Genomic DNA, 17099 nt, shown 5'->3' on the forward strand with positions numbered 1-17099 from the left:
ACCAGTGAGAAGAGAAGAAAACATCCAATTTTACTAGAATTTTAACAGCTTCCTGGAGGTCCTACTGTGTTTTTATCAGCATTAAAGCCATTTCAAAAGAAAATTAAGGGGACAGGGCAGGAAGGGAAGACAGCAACAATGTTTATGTACCTGTTAAAATACAATCTACATCAAGCAAACATAAGTTTATCCTGGACAATGCTGTTAATCTTATAGCACTAGTCTTGCTGTTGATATATTTATACATAGTGGTTCCTGTTAAACAGGGAGTCTTGTAATGATATAATATTTATAAAAATACTTTTTAAGTTGAAAGTTCACCAGTCATAGTTTGAAAGATAAAACCAAACCCAAATAAAAAGTAGCACTGTTTACCCCTTCCTATTCTGCTGACTGGATCAACATTACCTCTACAACACTAAAAAAACAGATTAAATTAAAATACTTTGAAAGTTATGAATTTAAGCTTTTTACCTTACAAAAGAACTTGAAAGGAGTCCAACAAGCCCTACTGCAGCTCCAATAACAGCTACTTTTCGACAGCCAAAGAGGTCTGTGAATATGCTAACTATTGGGGAACAGAAGAAGACCATCCCCATAGAAAGAGAGCTCACCCATGCTGCAAAATAGAAAAAAAAAAAAAAGACAACATGTTAGAAGACAAGTGATTTCAGCTTTCAGTTAATACTTGTTTTCACCTAGGATTTTATGCTGCTGAACTAAAGTTGGGTAGCAATTGGGTAATTATTTTTAAAATATTTAAATACATCTTAAAATATATTTACCTAACACAGTAAAAAAGCCTAATAATTTACATAATGAACTAATTTAGATTTTATCAGCTCAAAGAATGCAATTAACCTTTTTGTAGCTATTACTTCTACTTTTTTTTTTATAAACACACAGACATTTCTCTAGTAGCTAACCTAATATTCAAACTGATGCCTAGGTCATTAAAGATACCTTTGAGGATCCGTATCAATTCTGACTTTAGTTAGTACATTTCACTTGACTTTTATGCTAGACCTTAATGACTTTAAACAGGTACATTTGCTGAAAGAAATTAATAACTTTTTAACTTCATTACTAGATGTAGATCATACTGAACATTAATAATGAGTAAACAACAATAGGCTTTTATACTGTAATATACACATTAGGAATGAAATTTTACTTTATACTAAACAGACTTGAGTTAGTAAAACCACTTCCATCTATAATGGGAAATTTTCACTACTTTTGATACTGCTCCAGCTTTACAGACATTGTGAAAACTGTATTTGGTTTATCAGATCATTAAGACTCAATTCAGGTGAGTCCCCTATACTTTCAGCCACAAGTGAGTTTTATTAGCACAGCTAATAAACTAATATATTTGGCATATATAGTAACTTATATATATTGCAAATGTCCCCACCTACATGGGGGGGAAAAATGGTCCAAACAGGAAGTGGAAAAAGCTGCTAATGCAAAATGAATTGGAAAAAATGTTTTAGCTTCATTTTGAATTGTACAGAAGACAACTCTTTCAATCTGAAATAGTTTTAAATCTGTGTAACTGGAATTTTGTTTAGAATATGTTTCGTAAGGACATAGTTAGATAAACAATTGTGATTCAGCGATGAAGGCAAATAAAATTATCTGGAAAAGCATATAAACACAAGACTAAATGAAGTATATTTGCAAGTAGATCTACCACTACCAAGGCTTAGGATATGTGTTATTAAAGAGCCAATAAGCCCTACACATTGACTAAGACATCATTGTGCACTAAAGACAGGAAAAGAAACCAACAAGCAAAAACTTGTTTCTTCCAAGAGTTTACAATGTAAATGAAAGGCAAGAGAGAACAGATGGCTAGAGAAAACCAGAAAGGAGTACAAGAAACAAAACCTTTGTTTTAGGGCAAACTATGCTCTCAATGAACCACAGCCTACCTGTCTGGGGAAGGGAGGAGGGGAAGGATGTGTGTTGCTGGGATTTTTTGATCATGTGATAAAATAAGAGTTTCAAGGCACAATCTAAAGAGCGAGGTACTCTTATGGCCATTTCCTGTGTAGGACTACCCCATATATGATAGCCCTGCCAGCCTTGCACCTCCGCAGCAAAAACTCAAGCTGTATGAAGAGAGAGCACAAGAGACTAGGAAGAACAAGGACCCTGTGACACTGCCTGAACAGCAAAGTCCAAGTTTATGGAAGGTCTAGTCTTTCTCTTTCTCTGCAGTTGAGGAATGCTCAAGAGGACCTTGGGTGTGGCAGAACATGACTCCAGTGAGATCTGTACCCTATTACAGCCCAGATAGCTACTGAAGGTACAAGACATTATAAACCACAGTTTATAAGCAGGAGTTTGAGGGAGGAGATGATCTCATACAGCCTGGAGACCACCCAGTTAAAAACCTTCTAAGAAGTCCAACTTCTACAAGACTCATCATCCTTATCTCTCTGTAGCGGGTTGGGTTTGTAACCGGGCAGAAACACCAATTTAGTGTAGTGGTTTGGTCCAAGATACTCATTACTGTTTATCTTCTGTGAGGTAAGATTTAGGAGAAAGCAAAGCAGGCACCAAACTTGAAAGAATATAAAGTTTATTAACAGACCTAAAAGAAGAAGAAAAATTATACCACACCTTCAGAACTCTTCTCCTCCTCCCACCTTCCTCCCTTCTCCCACTGACAATGTAAAAAAACAACCCTTAAGATGTTCAGTCTGTTTACCACTTCCATAATAACCTTGTTCAGTCCATTTAGGAAGAGGAGTCTCTCTTGCTCTGCTATGAACACATTGTCACAACGAGCCAGCCACCCACTTCCAAATAACTCTGTTCAGTCCATTTAGGAAGAGGAGTCTCTCTGCTCACATATGAGTCCCTTCCCCCAAATTGCAGCTTTTCCCACAGCTGCTTTCAAGGGTCCACTCTTGAAGGTTTTTGGGGTACAATTTTAAGGTTGAGCAGTTCAGAAACAAAAGTTCTCTTCACCCATCTCTGGGAGCATTTCATCTCTAAGAACAGAGGCCCTTCTCCTTCCCTGGGAGCAAAGGGTCTTCCTCATCTTCATCTTTAGGACTATCTCTGGGAGCATCTCTAGGAACTGAGGTTTTCTCCTTTCCCATTTGGAGCAAAAGTCCTCATCGCTTCCATCTCTCCCTGTCCAAACTTCTCATGAAATTACAGCTTCGTCAGCATCTGCCTATCTCACGAGTTGAACACTCCACCTCCCACATCTTCATGGAATTACAATGGGTACTCTGACGTATCATAGCTTCACAACAGAATTTCAGCTTTAAGCATCTCCTCTTTCTCTTCCCTCAGGTTTTCAGCTCTTCACAGCACTAAAAGGGTTAATCTCACCTAGGCTTTGCAGCTGGGATGTGGCTTATCACAGTGGAGATGGGGGTGGAGCCGAGCTGCTCTGGCTGCCCACAGCAGGGCTGTGGGGGGTTCCGTGGGTGGAACAGGGCCCATCTGCTCCAGGATGGCCGTGGCCCGGCCCGAGCAGGGCCTGGGCCGGGCCTGCTGGCCCCCACATGGGGCCCGCAGCCACCTGTCCCAGCACCGGAAACAAGACAGAAAGTCTGCCTCAGGGTTTCTATTCTTAAGTGTGGATCACAGAGGCGGTCACAACTTAAAGTGGCTTAAAGAATTGTCCGTATTCAAACTGGCCAGCTGATAGGTTCTGTCAGGTCATGGGGGAAGCTGTAAGCACCCCTTAGCAAGGACATCCCTTCTGGGACTATGCTTGCTAACCCATGACGCTCTCCCAGAGTGAGCCTGCTGCTTTTCTGTCCAAAGGAAACTGCAAACACCAGGGGATAGAATGTCCATGTCGGCCTGTCACCCTCCTAAATAAATGATGGCTACATTACCATGAAAAGTCCTCAGCACCTCTGTGTGATTTGCAGGGCAGCACTAAGAGTCCCTGTGACTCCTGGAGGTACCTGCAAGGCCAAGAGGCAGCTAAATCTTGAGAGGCAGCCATCACGTTTCACATGGTATGAAGATACCAAGGAACAGCTGATCCTCCTGTCACCCTTCCTGCCCAGGCACAAAAAAGACACAAAGGCAACAGACACTAGACAAGCGCACCAGAGATTACTGGTTTTGAGAATCCAATCTCACATGGATCATATTCATGCAGACAAACAGGCAAAGAAAGTGAGCATCTGAAACTGAGCTTAAGTAGCTTGCATGAAGTAACAGACTAAATTACTTCAGAGCTACAGGATGTGATTCAGTTACCATTCTCCTTAGTGAAGTCAAGGTTTACAGTGTTTTTTTCCAGCCTATACAGCTAATAAAATAATTGGAATATGAAAGGCTAAAGTGAAGATATCCAGCTAAAATTAAATTAACAACACGCTTATTTTGTCTCTTTGTACTTCCAGGTACTCATGAAAAAACTATGCCTTTCTTATCATTTGATTCTCTCTTCTTGTTATTACAATAATTACAGGGCAGAGCCTAAAAGAGAAGGTTTCCATTGGTTTTCAATACAACAGACTGTTAAGACAAATGATGATGCCTTATCTGAAGCATTTCAGAATGGAATGGTGATGTGGGAATAAGTCCCACTACAGAAGTGGGAGCCCATGCTGTACCACTTACCTACCCTAAGGAAAACTGGAACCCTTTAAATTACTACTTCGAGTCAGTAAGTTGCTCTCATTAGCTTACAGAAATGCGATTTAAAGACATTGTTGGCATGTCTTGTATGAACAGCTTTATTATTTATTGAAAAGAATGTTCTTGAAGTTAAACTTCACATGAATGCATAGTTTGACAAAATGTACTGTCTTCATCCTTTGTGAAGGCACCTAGCACCAAAAATAATCACAATAAACAGAACAACAGCACATGAGTAAATCTTTAAATGCCCTAAGGCAAATAATTCTTGCTGCAACATATCCATTCTATGAAGAAATTTGTGGCTTTAAAATATATTCAGTAGATCAAAGTAATTTTTGATCTCACTTTAAGTTTTCAAGCACCCTTACACTTTTTCCTGCAGTATGAAAAATGTACATTGAGTTGTCTTCCACATTTTTTCAAACAGAAATTACAACTGTCCTAAGTAATACAAAAAATTACAAATGCAGCTTGCCAGAATACGGAGAGTTCTCTAGTGCAGTTATTACATCTTAATTAAAGTATTTCTCCTCCAGGCTACTGGCTGCTTTTCTGGCAGAAGCTGGCCATATTCCAGAGCTGCTAATTCAGATACTAATACAGCACCTAATTGCTACATATAATTGCATTCATATTCATACACAGAACATTTTGATTGCCATAGAAAAAAAAACTATTCCTACTTTAAGGACTTAAATATTCCTTAAGGCACTGGAAGCTAAGAATTAACTCCTCAAAACATGCAATTTTTTGTAGAATTAACAATTCCCAGGCTTCCCTAGAAGATGGAAAAGTCATTCTTAAGATAAAAGTATCAGACCAGAGAGCAGCTGTATTGAAAAGTCTGTTTGTTTGTTCTGTGCCAGTGAAACACATAATGGATTACAAAAACTCAGAACTTTATTATAGCTAAAATTAATCAAACATGAAAGTCACAGGTACGTGTTCTTTCCTGATCAGTTCACTGAAAATCTGAACATATATTCTGATATTTCTTTAATTATTTCCTCTGTTCAAAAGTCTACAGTAATGCAACTATACCACATATGCCAAAAATATGCTGCTGTTCCACCATGAGTCTTTAAAAATTAAAAAAATATTATTTTAAGTGTCTTTACTATAAATATAGTATCTAAGATCTAAGCACTCTCAGAATTATTCCCATTGTCACAGTTATATTACATAATACGTATTTATCAGCCAAATTATAAACCATGCTACTAAATATTTTAGATCATTCTTTGGAGTAAAGCACTAAGATTTACAGGACAACAAAAAAGAAAACACTAATATCATGTTCCATTGAAATGTTTTACCATGCACAAATTTAAATAAAGGCTACTTGGCCAAAGCATTCTTTAAAATCAATTTTTTTTAAGCATTACAGCAAGGAACTTGGCAGTTTTATCCTCAAGTGTCTATCAAGTGGTTGGCTCAACACAGTAGTAACACCCTTAATTTTTTAACAAGCTTCAAGATTTTTTTTTTTTAATATTTTCCCTTGAGATTGTTCTGGTTGAGAAAGGGAACAAAATGCTACTGTCTAGAAGACAAGCTATATGAGCAAGCAAAATAAAGGCACTTAGTAACTTCTAAAACCTCAATAAGCTTGAATAATATTTAGCTTTCATTAAGTTATTAGTTACAATTTATGCAAGAATAAGGAAGCCTGTTATGTATTCTCCCAGCCTCAAACCATTAACAGCTGAGAGACTGAGCATATTTTTACTTGTTTTTCTTTATAAAAAAAATCTGGACATTACTTTTTTTTTCCACTGTATTTTTCAATATTCTGGCAATTTCTCCTCCATGAACTGCCAAGCTTCCCTGGAACACTGCTGTATTTTCAGCATCCACAACATCTTACAACAAACAACTCCATAATTTAACTATGGAATGGGTAGAGGACCTATACTTCTATTATGGACAGTTACACACACAGATATTCTCTTCAGCAAAGCAGAAGACTGGCTTCCATAAAAAGATTTGTTACGAGAATAGTTTGGGAATTTGAGAGATCCTCTTCTGGAGGAGACAAAAGTGGTTGTTGAAGGTTATTTCTGGAAATAATTTGCTTGTCTCCAGCTAGTATTAATAATTCTTTGCCTATATAATGACATTTACATGGCATTTAATTTTTAAAACAACAAAATAATTGCAATGCCATGTAGATCAAAGATTGATTTAGCCCAGCATCCTGTTTCTGACCACCACAAACTACTTAAACAAAGAACTCTGTAAAAAGGGCTAGCATCCTGCAATACTTTTTCCCTGGCTACATCCTCCCAACATCCAGCAATAAGCAGCTTAGAAACCACCTAAGAATAATGCTGCATCTAACCATTCAAAAAGAACATTTAGTTCCATCAATATTACTTTGGCTTCTCTGCTTTTGTTGTAATCAGTTACAGAACATGCTCAGGCATCAGCACCACATTAAAAATAACTCCCCTTGGCTTTGAACTTACTCTCATTTAATTCCACCACTGTAAGAAATACGAATTAATCATCCCTGCCGAGGCTCCTCTTGAAACCCATGATTGTATATGCCTTAATCAGATCTGTTCATAATAATTTCTTCTCCAAAATGAAGCAACTCTTTGACTCTGTCTTCGAATAGAAGACTTACTTTGCCCCTTTCTCTTGAGCCTGAGTACATCACACTGTTTCTGAGACAGGGTAGCCAGAACTGCATAAAGCATTTAATAATAAATTTCTGTGCTGACAATTATTTTTTCTAGTCTCTATGTTCTAATTATACTTCCTTTCTTCTCCTCTTTTTGTTTTTAATGTATTGCAGCTGCCTCAGAGTAAATATGTTTAGAAAACTATCCATCACACTTTTTTCCTACAAATGCTAATGACGTCTAAGGGTGTAGATGGCTTTTTTTGCAGCACTTATTTGGATTACACTTCTCCCCATGACACACGTACATAAACCAAATTTAATCTGCCATTTTAATCCCTCAGCAATAACAGAAGAACACAGCAAGTCTAGTGGTCAGCCACCAACACACTCACGTCTGAGGACAGGCTACAGAATTTGAATTTGTTCAGCATGCAGAAGACAAGCAGCACAAAATGAATCTAATCAGTGCCTCCAAGTATCTAACAGGTGATTATTACAGATATAAAGCCAGCTCCTTTTCAGTGGTGTACAGTGATGGGACAAAAACACAACTGAAACTGCAACAAAGGAAATTCCAATTAGATGTCATGAAAATTTTTCACCATAAAGGTAGCCAAACTTTAGAAAGTTATCCAAAAAAAGCTGTGGAAATTCCTCCCTTGGGTATGTTTAAAACTTGACTGGACAACACTGAACAACCTGATCTAACTCAGAGGTTCAATGTATTTTAACTTGGCTGGCTTTGAGTAAAGGGTGTCAGACCAGAAAACCAGAAAGTCTCTCCTTGAGTAACTCAAGTTACTCCATATAATTTATGGAACAGTACTGTTCTAAACCCCTTCTTGAAAAACTGGATTCTGAAGATCATGTTAAAAATAAGCAGTTCTTCAGAATAAAAAAATTTAGGTTGGTAATATTAACTCCTTCAGGTAAGAAAAAAAGAAATAAACCTGAGCCATGAGATTAAAACCTTTTTCCTCACTTTTTCCCCCCTTAAGAATGGGAAGGAGTTGAGGGTATCCTCAAATTCTAAACCAAATAGATCCTAACACGTAGATGAGACTTATTATTAGCATTAAAAGTGTGAAATTCATTGCTTAGAATTTCTGTATTTCTCTCCTGCTGGTGCAATTTTTCATCAGTATTGTTTTATTCTTGTTGCCTGTGCCCAGGAGCCCTGGGTTATCATTTGCCTAAGGCACTCCAGGTACAGCCTCTTTTATCCATTATCTATTATTTTTTCCTCCAGGAAAAGCCAGTAATTTCCAAAAGAGAGAATTGTTCAGCGGATGTTACTTACCTATCAGATGAACACAACCATTAGACCCAACAAATATTCCAATATCCATGTCCTCTGAGAGCCTCTGTAGGTCAGCCTCCTGGAAACTGTCACCTCATTTTTATCTAACCTATCACTACAAATACCTTATGCTACATGCTTTGCTTACACCTGCCTGTGAAAATTGTTTCAGAACCTGCTCAGTAACTTCTCATGAATTGTGAGGAATTTCATTAGTGCAAAAGGGAGAGCAACTGATTTCCACACTGCCACTCCTATTACTGAGTAATCCATAGATCCCAGAACAGCATGGCGGTGGAAAAGGAAAGCAGGTGTTAAAATACATGTACTGACACACTTAGAATCCCTACTATCAAAGAAGTGCTCTGCTTGCTCTATCCAAAAGAGAACTGCTGATCCCATTAGAGAAAGTATGTGTTTAAGGACTAAAAATAAATTTATGACATAACGCTGCCACAGGAAGTATCCTATACTCTGAACTCAGGTTACATGACTACAGCTTTCAGTTTGCTTACTTTACAGTGTTTAGTTTGCAGATGTCTGAGCTAGGCTCTCCCTTAAAGCAATACTAACAAAAAAAATTGAATTCTAATTTAAATGAAAATTCTGAAATATTTTGGGCAAAGATAATTTAACACAAGGAAGTACCATCTCTTTTGGACACCAAGGCTATCTTGAGCATGCTTTGGAAATCAGAACTATCTGTAGAGGATCTAATCAGATTTCCATAACACATTCAGAGATCATGGTCAACACATGAAGAATTATGAACCAGGAACTGGTGGAAGTATCCAAAAGGAATACAAGGCACTGGGGGATTCCCCCCAAACACTCTTTTTTCTTGTCCCTGAGGAACAAACCTTTCATTGAATAACTTTATAAAAATACTGCTTTTTATGATGCATCCGAATCCAAGAACTAAATATGAGTCACTGAATCCCTATAAAGAGACCTCTGAACAGACACCTGTTTCCATATCACAGAGCATGAAAGCACAACCTCTGCTTTCAGCAAACATGAGGTCATTATCAGGCAGTTTAAATTAGTTTCTCCTGAATGAAAGATTGAGCTCCCAGATTTTGCCAATAGCTGTAAGCTTTCCCGTGCTTATGCATCGCATCTCTTCAGTGTATTGCCTCATGACTGTCCAAAACACTACTTCAGGTTCATATATGTCATGTTGAACTTAATGCAGGGAGGCAGAAAGAAGCATAAACTTGCCAATATGTTGGAAAACTGTTGTACAAGCAAAGCAAGCTTGCAGGAGTGAAAAACAAAACCAAATCATCTATCAAGTCAAAACATAGGCTTATTTCTTCCAAGGTTTTATTCTCTCATGTGCTGTGCGACAGATGAAAAGCCAAGTGCCAGAACAGATTTCACATATATCCCTAATACAGTGAGCCTCCCCAAGCTTGCCATTTACTAGAATTGGACTAGACTAATTTCACTCTCTGCCTTCATAAGTAATGACAACACAAGACCAGAATTTCTCCCGAGATAAGTTCTTGTGTGCATAAGCAGCAGGAAAGCAGGAAAAAAAAAAGTATTCCTATACTAACAAAACATCCCACACCACTGCAACTAGCTAATTATTTAACTAATATATCAGAATAAATCTGATTTACACTTGCTATATTAACACAAGATTAGGCAGAGTGTTGTAGCCCTTTACTTTTTTTCGCTTGTTGGTTCTCCTTTTAACAAAACAGATTGCAATGGTGAACCTAAAACAAGTACCATGGGAAGCTATCACAAAATTTTCTTCAGACAACAGGGGACAATTTATAAACCTGCAACAGTTAAAGATGTACTTTTAGGCCAACAAGTTTTACTACTAGAGAGACTGCAACTCTTCTATGTATTTTAAGAAGTTACAGGAAAATAAACACTTAAGTTAGTAGAAGCTAAAACAATAGCTCAAAAGTGCAATGTTAGATAAAATATTGCTGCTAGAGATTTTAAGTGTTAAGCCTTCAGAAACCTTTAAAGGAAGGCTGAAGTAAATCATTAACAGAAAAACACGTGCATTTGGGTTCATAGCAAACTGAGCTTGACCTTTGACACTTAATAAAGTCTGAAAATGCTGTGGTAGGAAGAATAAACAAGGAATAAATCAATAAGAAATGGCTGTAACCACTTGTTTTTCCTTTTAGGAGTCATACAAGAATGTTTTCAGCTGACTGTCTGAGACTCTTTTCAAAGCACAATGTAATCACATTTTTAACTACTAGCCAAAAAAATTGAGCTTCAGAACTGATTCCCAGGCACATTTTTATCTTTCCTTTCCTCCCCTCAAATTAGCACTGGTTTATTTTTTTTTTTTAATTCCAAAGAGTTGAAGGCCAAGAATCATGTTCTGTTTTGATTTAGAATAAGTAATGCTCTGCATAAGGAAGTACTAGCTATTAACTTCAAAGATGACATTCTGATTTTCCAGAAAGGTTTAATCCTAACTGCTCTCCCAAACAACAGCTGCACACATTCCAAACATATCTGCAACCAGACATTATACATTGGCCTCATGTTTTAGAGCTATAGCATAGATTAGACCTCAAGATCCAAATTCCTAAACTCTTAATGGAGCTATTAGTCTTCTTTCTTTCCCTCACCTCACTTGCACTGGGGCAAGACCTGCAAATCAAGGTTGCCTTTTGACACAGGTATTCATTTCATTTCTACAGTATCAGAAGTCCTTGTGAGACCATGAAAAGCAGCACAATAAAGAAATCTTACTTCACAAATACATTTGGTACACTATTTAAAGTTCAGGAGCACAGACTGCCACCAAGCAACTCACAAACTAACCCTAACTCTTCACATTAAAAGATCCTTCTGAACCTACCAGGATTGGCTAAAAGACCCCATCACATGTCAGTAACTTCATGCAGATCCTCAAGACAGATTCTAACAGCATTTATTCTCTGATTACATCAACATATTCCCCTTATGCTCTGTAGGACCCCTACAAAATAATCAAACTTTAGGTTTTCAATCCCTACCCTCAAGGCTCCAACTGTTATTGAAAAGATCTTCCCATGTTACAAACCACCCTTTCCCACTCTCTACCCCAAAGCAGTCATCAGCCAATAGGCATTTTAAGCACGGGACAGACTAGTTACCACAAAGAAAAAGGTAGACTAACCAAACTCAAAGTACTATTATGCAGTCCAAATAAAACAGAAGAACAAGTGATTTTAGGGCAAATCATTTAGATGCTGCAACAGGTAATTATTTTTCAAGGTAAGATCTGATTATTTAACTTGCATCTGCTTCAGAGGGGAATCTGTATTTATACAGAAATAAAAGAGTCTGTTTTGCAACACAACTTTACCATGCAAAAACCAGACAAATGTTCAAGGCCACATGCCTGCATTTAATAATAGAAGTACAAACACTGAACTATACAGCAAATTTCTGTCTTTGGAATTGTAACACTATTTTGTGCTATAGTTACGTGGAAAGTTACATTTGACTTTAAAGCAAGGAACCTTCAGGTAAAGTGAGCTGACAATTAACAACTTCAATATGTGTCCTTCATAAAGGATGCTTTCTTGGTTTTCCACATAATTTTATCAGACCTATCACAAATACAATGCCAAGTGGATATAGAAGTCTAAAACTGGATTATTTTTAAGCAACACTAAGAGTTAGATGGTATTTTCACAGGCTGAAGAAAAGGGAACTTCCATGCATTTCATTTTATTTTACCCACATCTCCTACTCTCTTCCCTCCAAGTACAGAAAACAATCGGGGCATCTTAAGTTTTTGCACAGCAAATAAATGAATTCAAGTGTCCTCCCTTTCAGAGGATTAATAGTGAGAGGAAATCATTTGCATGGAAAGCTCGATAAGAGTAGACAGAAAGCACGTGCGATGGAATAAATCTTTATGTCACCATGTGCCCTTTATATCAGTTACACTCACATGCCCTCTAACCCTTGCAACCAAGTGAACCAGCCACTGTAACTCTTGACCTTGTTCTTCTCTCTCATCCTCATACAAAACTTTCAAGTCTGCCAATGTGACTCACTGGGACTAAAAACTATTCCTCATTAACTTAATGCCCAGCTACCCCCGCAGTTTCCTACCCAGCAATCCAAATGCCCAGGTTGCCATTCATCTAGGAAACGTGAACAAATTGCTACACTGCACACACAGAGTAAGTAATTTTATCTTAGCTGAGCAGCTGGATGTGACTGGATGCAAACATCAGCCTGACAGATACAGGATACATGAAATACAGCTTGTTGAGGTATTCAGTAGATTTGGAGTTCATATCTGCATATTTTTAGTTATTATGAACAACAAAGGATTTTGAGTGGAGTCTCAACACTGCAAATATCACCGGTTGCAGTTATAATTGGGATGATATTTACAGTTAGTAAAGTATAAAAGTTTTTTAAACAAAATGCTTCCTGATAAGCTGTTGAAACAGAACACCCTCTCCCAAGATAGAATGTACTGTCCAAACCCTATTTTCTGCAAGATCCTGGGGTCAAACCAATGGGCAGGAACTTAGGAAAGTCACTTTTTATCAATCTTTAATGTTTTTCCTTCCAAGGAAGGTGGAGGAGAAAGGAGAGTTTGAATACCCACTGCTGAGAAAGATGGCATGGATTGAGCACCTACCACAAAGGGACTTACTCTTATAATGCCAGCATGCCTTGGGGCTGTAAGTTATTTGTGTTTCTAAACATGCCACTTTCCCCTAGTTAAAAACAAGCCACAAATCAGATGCGGTTTCCCGGAACAGTCGTTCCCAAACTTGCTTCCCAGGAGGCAGCAGGAGCTGCAGCAGTAGATGCAACCCACACTCCCAAGAGCTGGCAATGCTTTCCTGGTATCCAAAATGATTATTTCTGGCTTAAAGAACTGACCCTCTTAAAATGCCATGGGGTTCCCTGGGCATCCAGGCATGCCATTAGGGGGATTGGAACTACATGATGTTTAAGCTCCCTTCCAATCCAAACTGTTCTATGGTTCTTTGACTAAAATGTTTTGGGTTTGTTTTTTTTTCTTAGGAAACACTACTGAGAAACATAAAAGCTAACACTTGCTCAAAACTATTTTAAAGGAGCACCACATTACTTCAAGTTAATAATCAAGACCTGAGAATTTGAATTTATGGTGGATTAATCTTGGGTAGAAGACACCAGGTACCTACCAAGCCCCTCTATGATTCCCCTCCTCAGCTCAGGACAGGGGAGACAAAATAACTAAAGGCTCATGGTTTGAGATCAAGGACAGGGAGATCATTCAGCAATTACAAATAGACTCAACTTAGGGAAATTAGTTTAATTTATTACCTATTAAATCAGATTAGAGTAATGAGAAAAAAAACCCTAATCTTAAAATAGACATTCCCCTTCTTCCTCGGCTCAATTTCATTCTCAAATTCTCTACCTCCTGCCCTCAGTGGCGCAGGGGTACAGGGAATGGGGGTTGCAGGGTTCATCATATGTTTTCTCTGCTGCTCCTTCCTCCTCACACTCTTCCTCTGCTCCAACATGGGGTCCCTTCCACAGGGGACAGTCCTCCACTAACTTCTCCAGCAAGAGCTCTTCCCATGGGCAGCAGTTCTTTATGAACTGCAGTGCAGATCCCCTCCATGGGGTTCAGACCTTCAGGGACAGGTTGCTCCAGTGTGGGTCCCCAATAGGCTCACAGTAAACCTGCTACAGCATGGGTTCCCTCTCTCCAGGGGTCCACAGGTTTATCCAGGTCACTGTGTTTATCCAAAAACTAATTCAAACTCAGTTTTTCACAGCCATTTTCGCACAACTTCCTTATTTCACACATAGCACCAGGTACTTCCATAGCAAAACACAGCAATTTAACATACAAATAAATGGGCAAGTAATTGAGCTACTTGAGCAGTCTTTACATTTTTAAATTTTGAGCTAAAACTCTTTCCTTGAGATGAGGTACAAACCTTATTTTACAAGATTTTTCACATATGTAAGTCCTCTTTAGCATTACAGGTTCTCTCCTTTATTGTACAGTATTACTTTCCAAAAATTATATGGTTATGCTTAAGATATCATATCAGGTCTTAAAATACTGAGAATCCTTACAAACAAAATACTTTAAGTTTTTATATAGATAAAATCCAGACAAAGATAAGGGAGTAATAATGCCTATATATCCCATATAAAAATAAAAAGGGCATATAAATAATCATATCTGGAATAAATTTGTTGTTTTAGTCAAGAAACATCTTTCTATTCCAATAATACTAGTATTACATTACTTAGTCTTTGACTTTGCCTCCACCTACTAGCAATTCTTGACCAAAACTATGGTTGAAAAAAACCCCACCACAAGACACACGAATCAATCAAATTTTGGTTAGGTTTACAACTTTCTGAAGATTCTTTTAAATAAAAAAATTGTTTTGCTCAATTAAAAAAAAAAAAAATCACACTATCTTAGTAGTAAAACCAATGTTTTTACTGACTATTTTGCTGTATTCTGGAAAAATATCAGAAGTCCAAAGCTCTTATTTATAAAAAAAGTAGGTAAAACAGCACAAAACTGAGCCAATCATACTGCTGGTTCTTTTCCTCCCCTTTTTTCACCAATGCCTTCAGCTCTTCAAGCTTCTGGATGCCTGTATTAGAAACTCTTTGTACCTACCATGAGCAAACAAACAGGCACACAGTGTGCAGTATAAAGTTTTTTTTTGAAGCCCTGGATTAAAACATTGTTTATTACTTCCTTAATGTAAGGCGGTTTTGCATTGGGGTTTTTTTTAAGAGAAACTATAAAATTTAGTCAAGGAATCAGTCATCTCCTTCAAATATCTGACGGAATATGGAAGATCTTAAGAAGTTTTAATGCCTTACTCCTTAACTGTTCACTAGAGAAACTTTCCATTTGTTGAAAGGAAGCCTAAAACCACCACTCCTCCTAGTAACTGTAGCAGTCTTGCTTAAAACAAGCAAATACGAAACACTTTCTTGCAGTGACACAGCCATTTTTGTTCTGTCAATAGCAAGAACTAGTATATAAACAGTACAGATTTTTTTCCAGTTATAATGCATAATAGTACATTACAGAATAGTATAACAGTTATCACCAAAGACAAGCACCCAATTATTTCTGCTGAAGGCTCAACCTCCATCCAATAACATTTCACTCCGATTTTTTAGAACCTCTGCATTTCACATATGTTCTATTTCATCAGCTTGCTAAGCACTAAGTAGCTCAGCTACTACCACCATTTCTACAACCACATTTACTTTAGTGCTGTTTTCCAGAACTCTATCAATTAAGGAATTACACCAACAATTTGCCATCTATGCAGTTTAACTCCATACAAGTAAGTGAACTATTATTCTCTATTCTAATTTTAAGGGAAGAGAAGTAGTAAAAATAATATTAAATGTAACAAAAGTTCTGTTACAACAGGAACTGTCACTAGATAATGTGTGAACAGTTAGATTAACATTAACAATGTGTAGACAGTATATGTATCTCCACATTTCATACAATATGCCCAATATTAAATATACAGGGATTTTTGGTCCTCTAGAGTATAAAAGAAAAATTCTCTCACTCTTACAATGATCTAAGAAACTCAAGACATAGGCTTGCTTTCACCAACCAATAAATTACTGCTTCTGAAAGAAGAAAGGGGCAGCAAAAGCAACAGAACAAGAAAAAGGGCTGTTAAGTGTATTACATGCAAGATCCCGAATAAAGCTTTAGATTTCTGCTGCTCATGGAGTACAACTCTACTGAGCTTGGCCAAAGGCCTGCTGCCAGCACCACGAGTGACCTTATCAGGTTGTGTCTTCCACCGAGCTCCTGCTGCTCAGAGCTGGCTTATGCAATAGAAGGTCAGCTGCAGGCACACACAGGGGCACAGAGAGGCTGTGGCAGGAGGGGGAGCTCAAAGAGAATCCTGCCCTGTCTGTCCTCAGGCCCACACCAGGAGCCTTCACCCCCGACAGCTCCAGCCTGTCTCTCTATGCCCCAAGGAGCACTGGGGTGAAGGCAGGTAGGAACCCAAGCCTCAGGCTCAGAAGAGGGGACATCCTGTCCTGTTCTCCCTGGCCTGTCCCAGGCAAGCCTGAGCCCCCACATCCAGGTGTGACACCCACCAGGATGAGTCAATGCCAGGGCACTTTCAGAACCAAGGGAGAGTACTGATCTGGGTCATGGGATTCATAGGGGGAAAAGCATTTCAGGATCACACAACTAACTCAGGGGATAAATATTTATGCAAGGAACCAGGGTGACATTTAGGGGTTTTGGGAGGAACAAGTGTGGAAAAGTAAGAATCATGAGAGGGTAAAATGCATTGCCCACATGTCAGCAGTTTGCAGGCCAGTACGGTTGTTTCACCAGGCGCTGCCCCCTGATGAGCACAGCCTGTCCTGTCTGCTTGCTAAATGCCCTTTTAAACTTCTCCTGGTCAAGGCACCTGTGTTCATATCTGAGTGTCTGAAACCAGCACCTGGAGGGATCCACACTGCAAACATTCTATTATAAATACAGATGCATACACACACACACAACTACCAGAACTCCAT

General features: G+C 38.3%; 1 protein-coding gene across 1 annotated transcript in view; it reads right to left on the reverse strand.

Moving 5' to 3' along the window:
* SLC16A10 (solute carrier family 16 member 10) overlaps positions 1-17099 on the reverse strand; it is a 67818-nt gene that overhangs the window by 24114 nt on the left and 26605 nt on the right. Inside the window, exon 2 of the mRNA XM_069010978.1 lies at positions 475-619. Within this exon, the coding sequence (XP_068867079.1) occupies positions 475-619 (145 nt within the window). The remainder of the gene's footprint in view (positions 1-474; positions 620-17099) is intronic.

This window comes from Aphelocoma coerulescens, chromosome 3 (genome assembly GCF_041296385.1).
Source record: "Aphelocoma coerulescens isolate FSJ_1873_10779 chromosome 3, UR_Acoe_1.0, whole genome shotgun sequence".
Classification (NCBI taxonomy): Eukaryota; Metazoa; Chordata; class Aves; order Passeriformes; family Corvidae; genus Aphelocoma; species Aphelocoma coerulescens.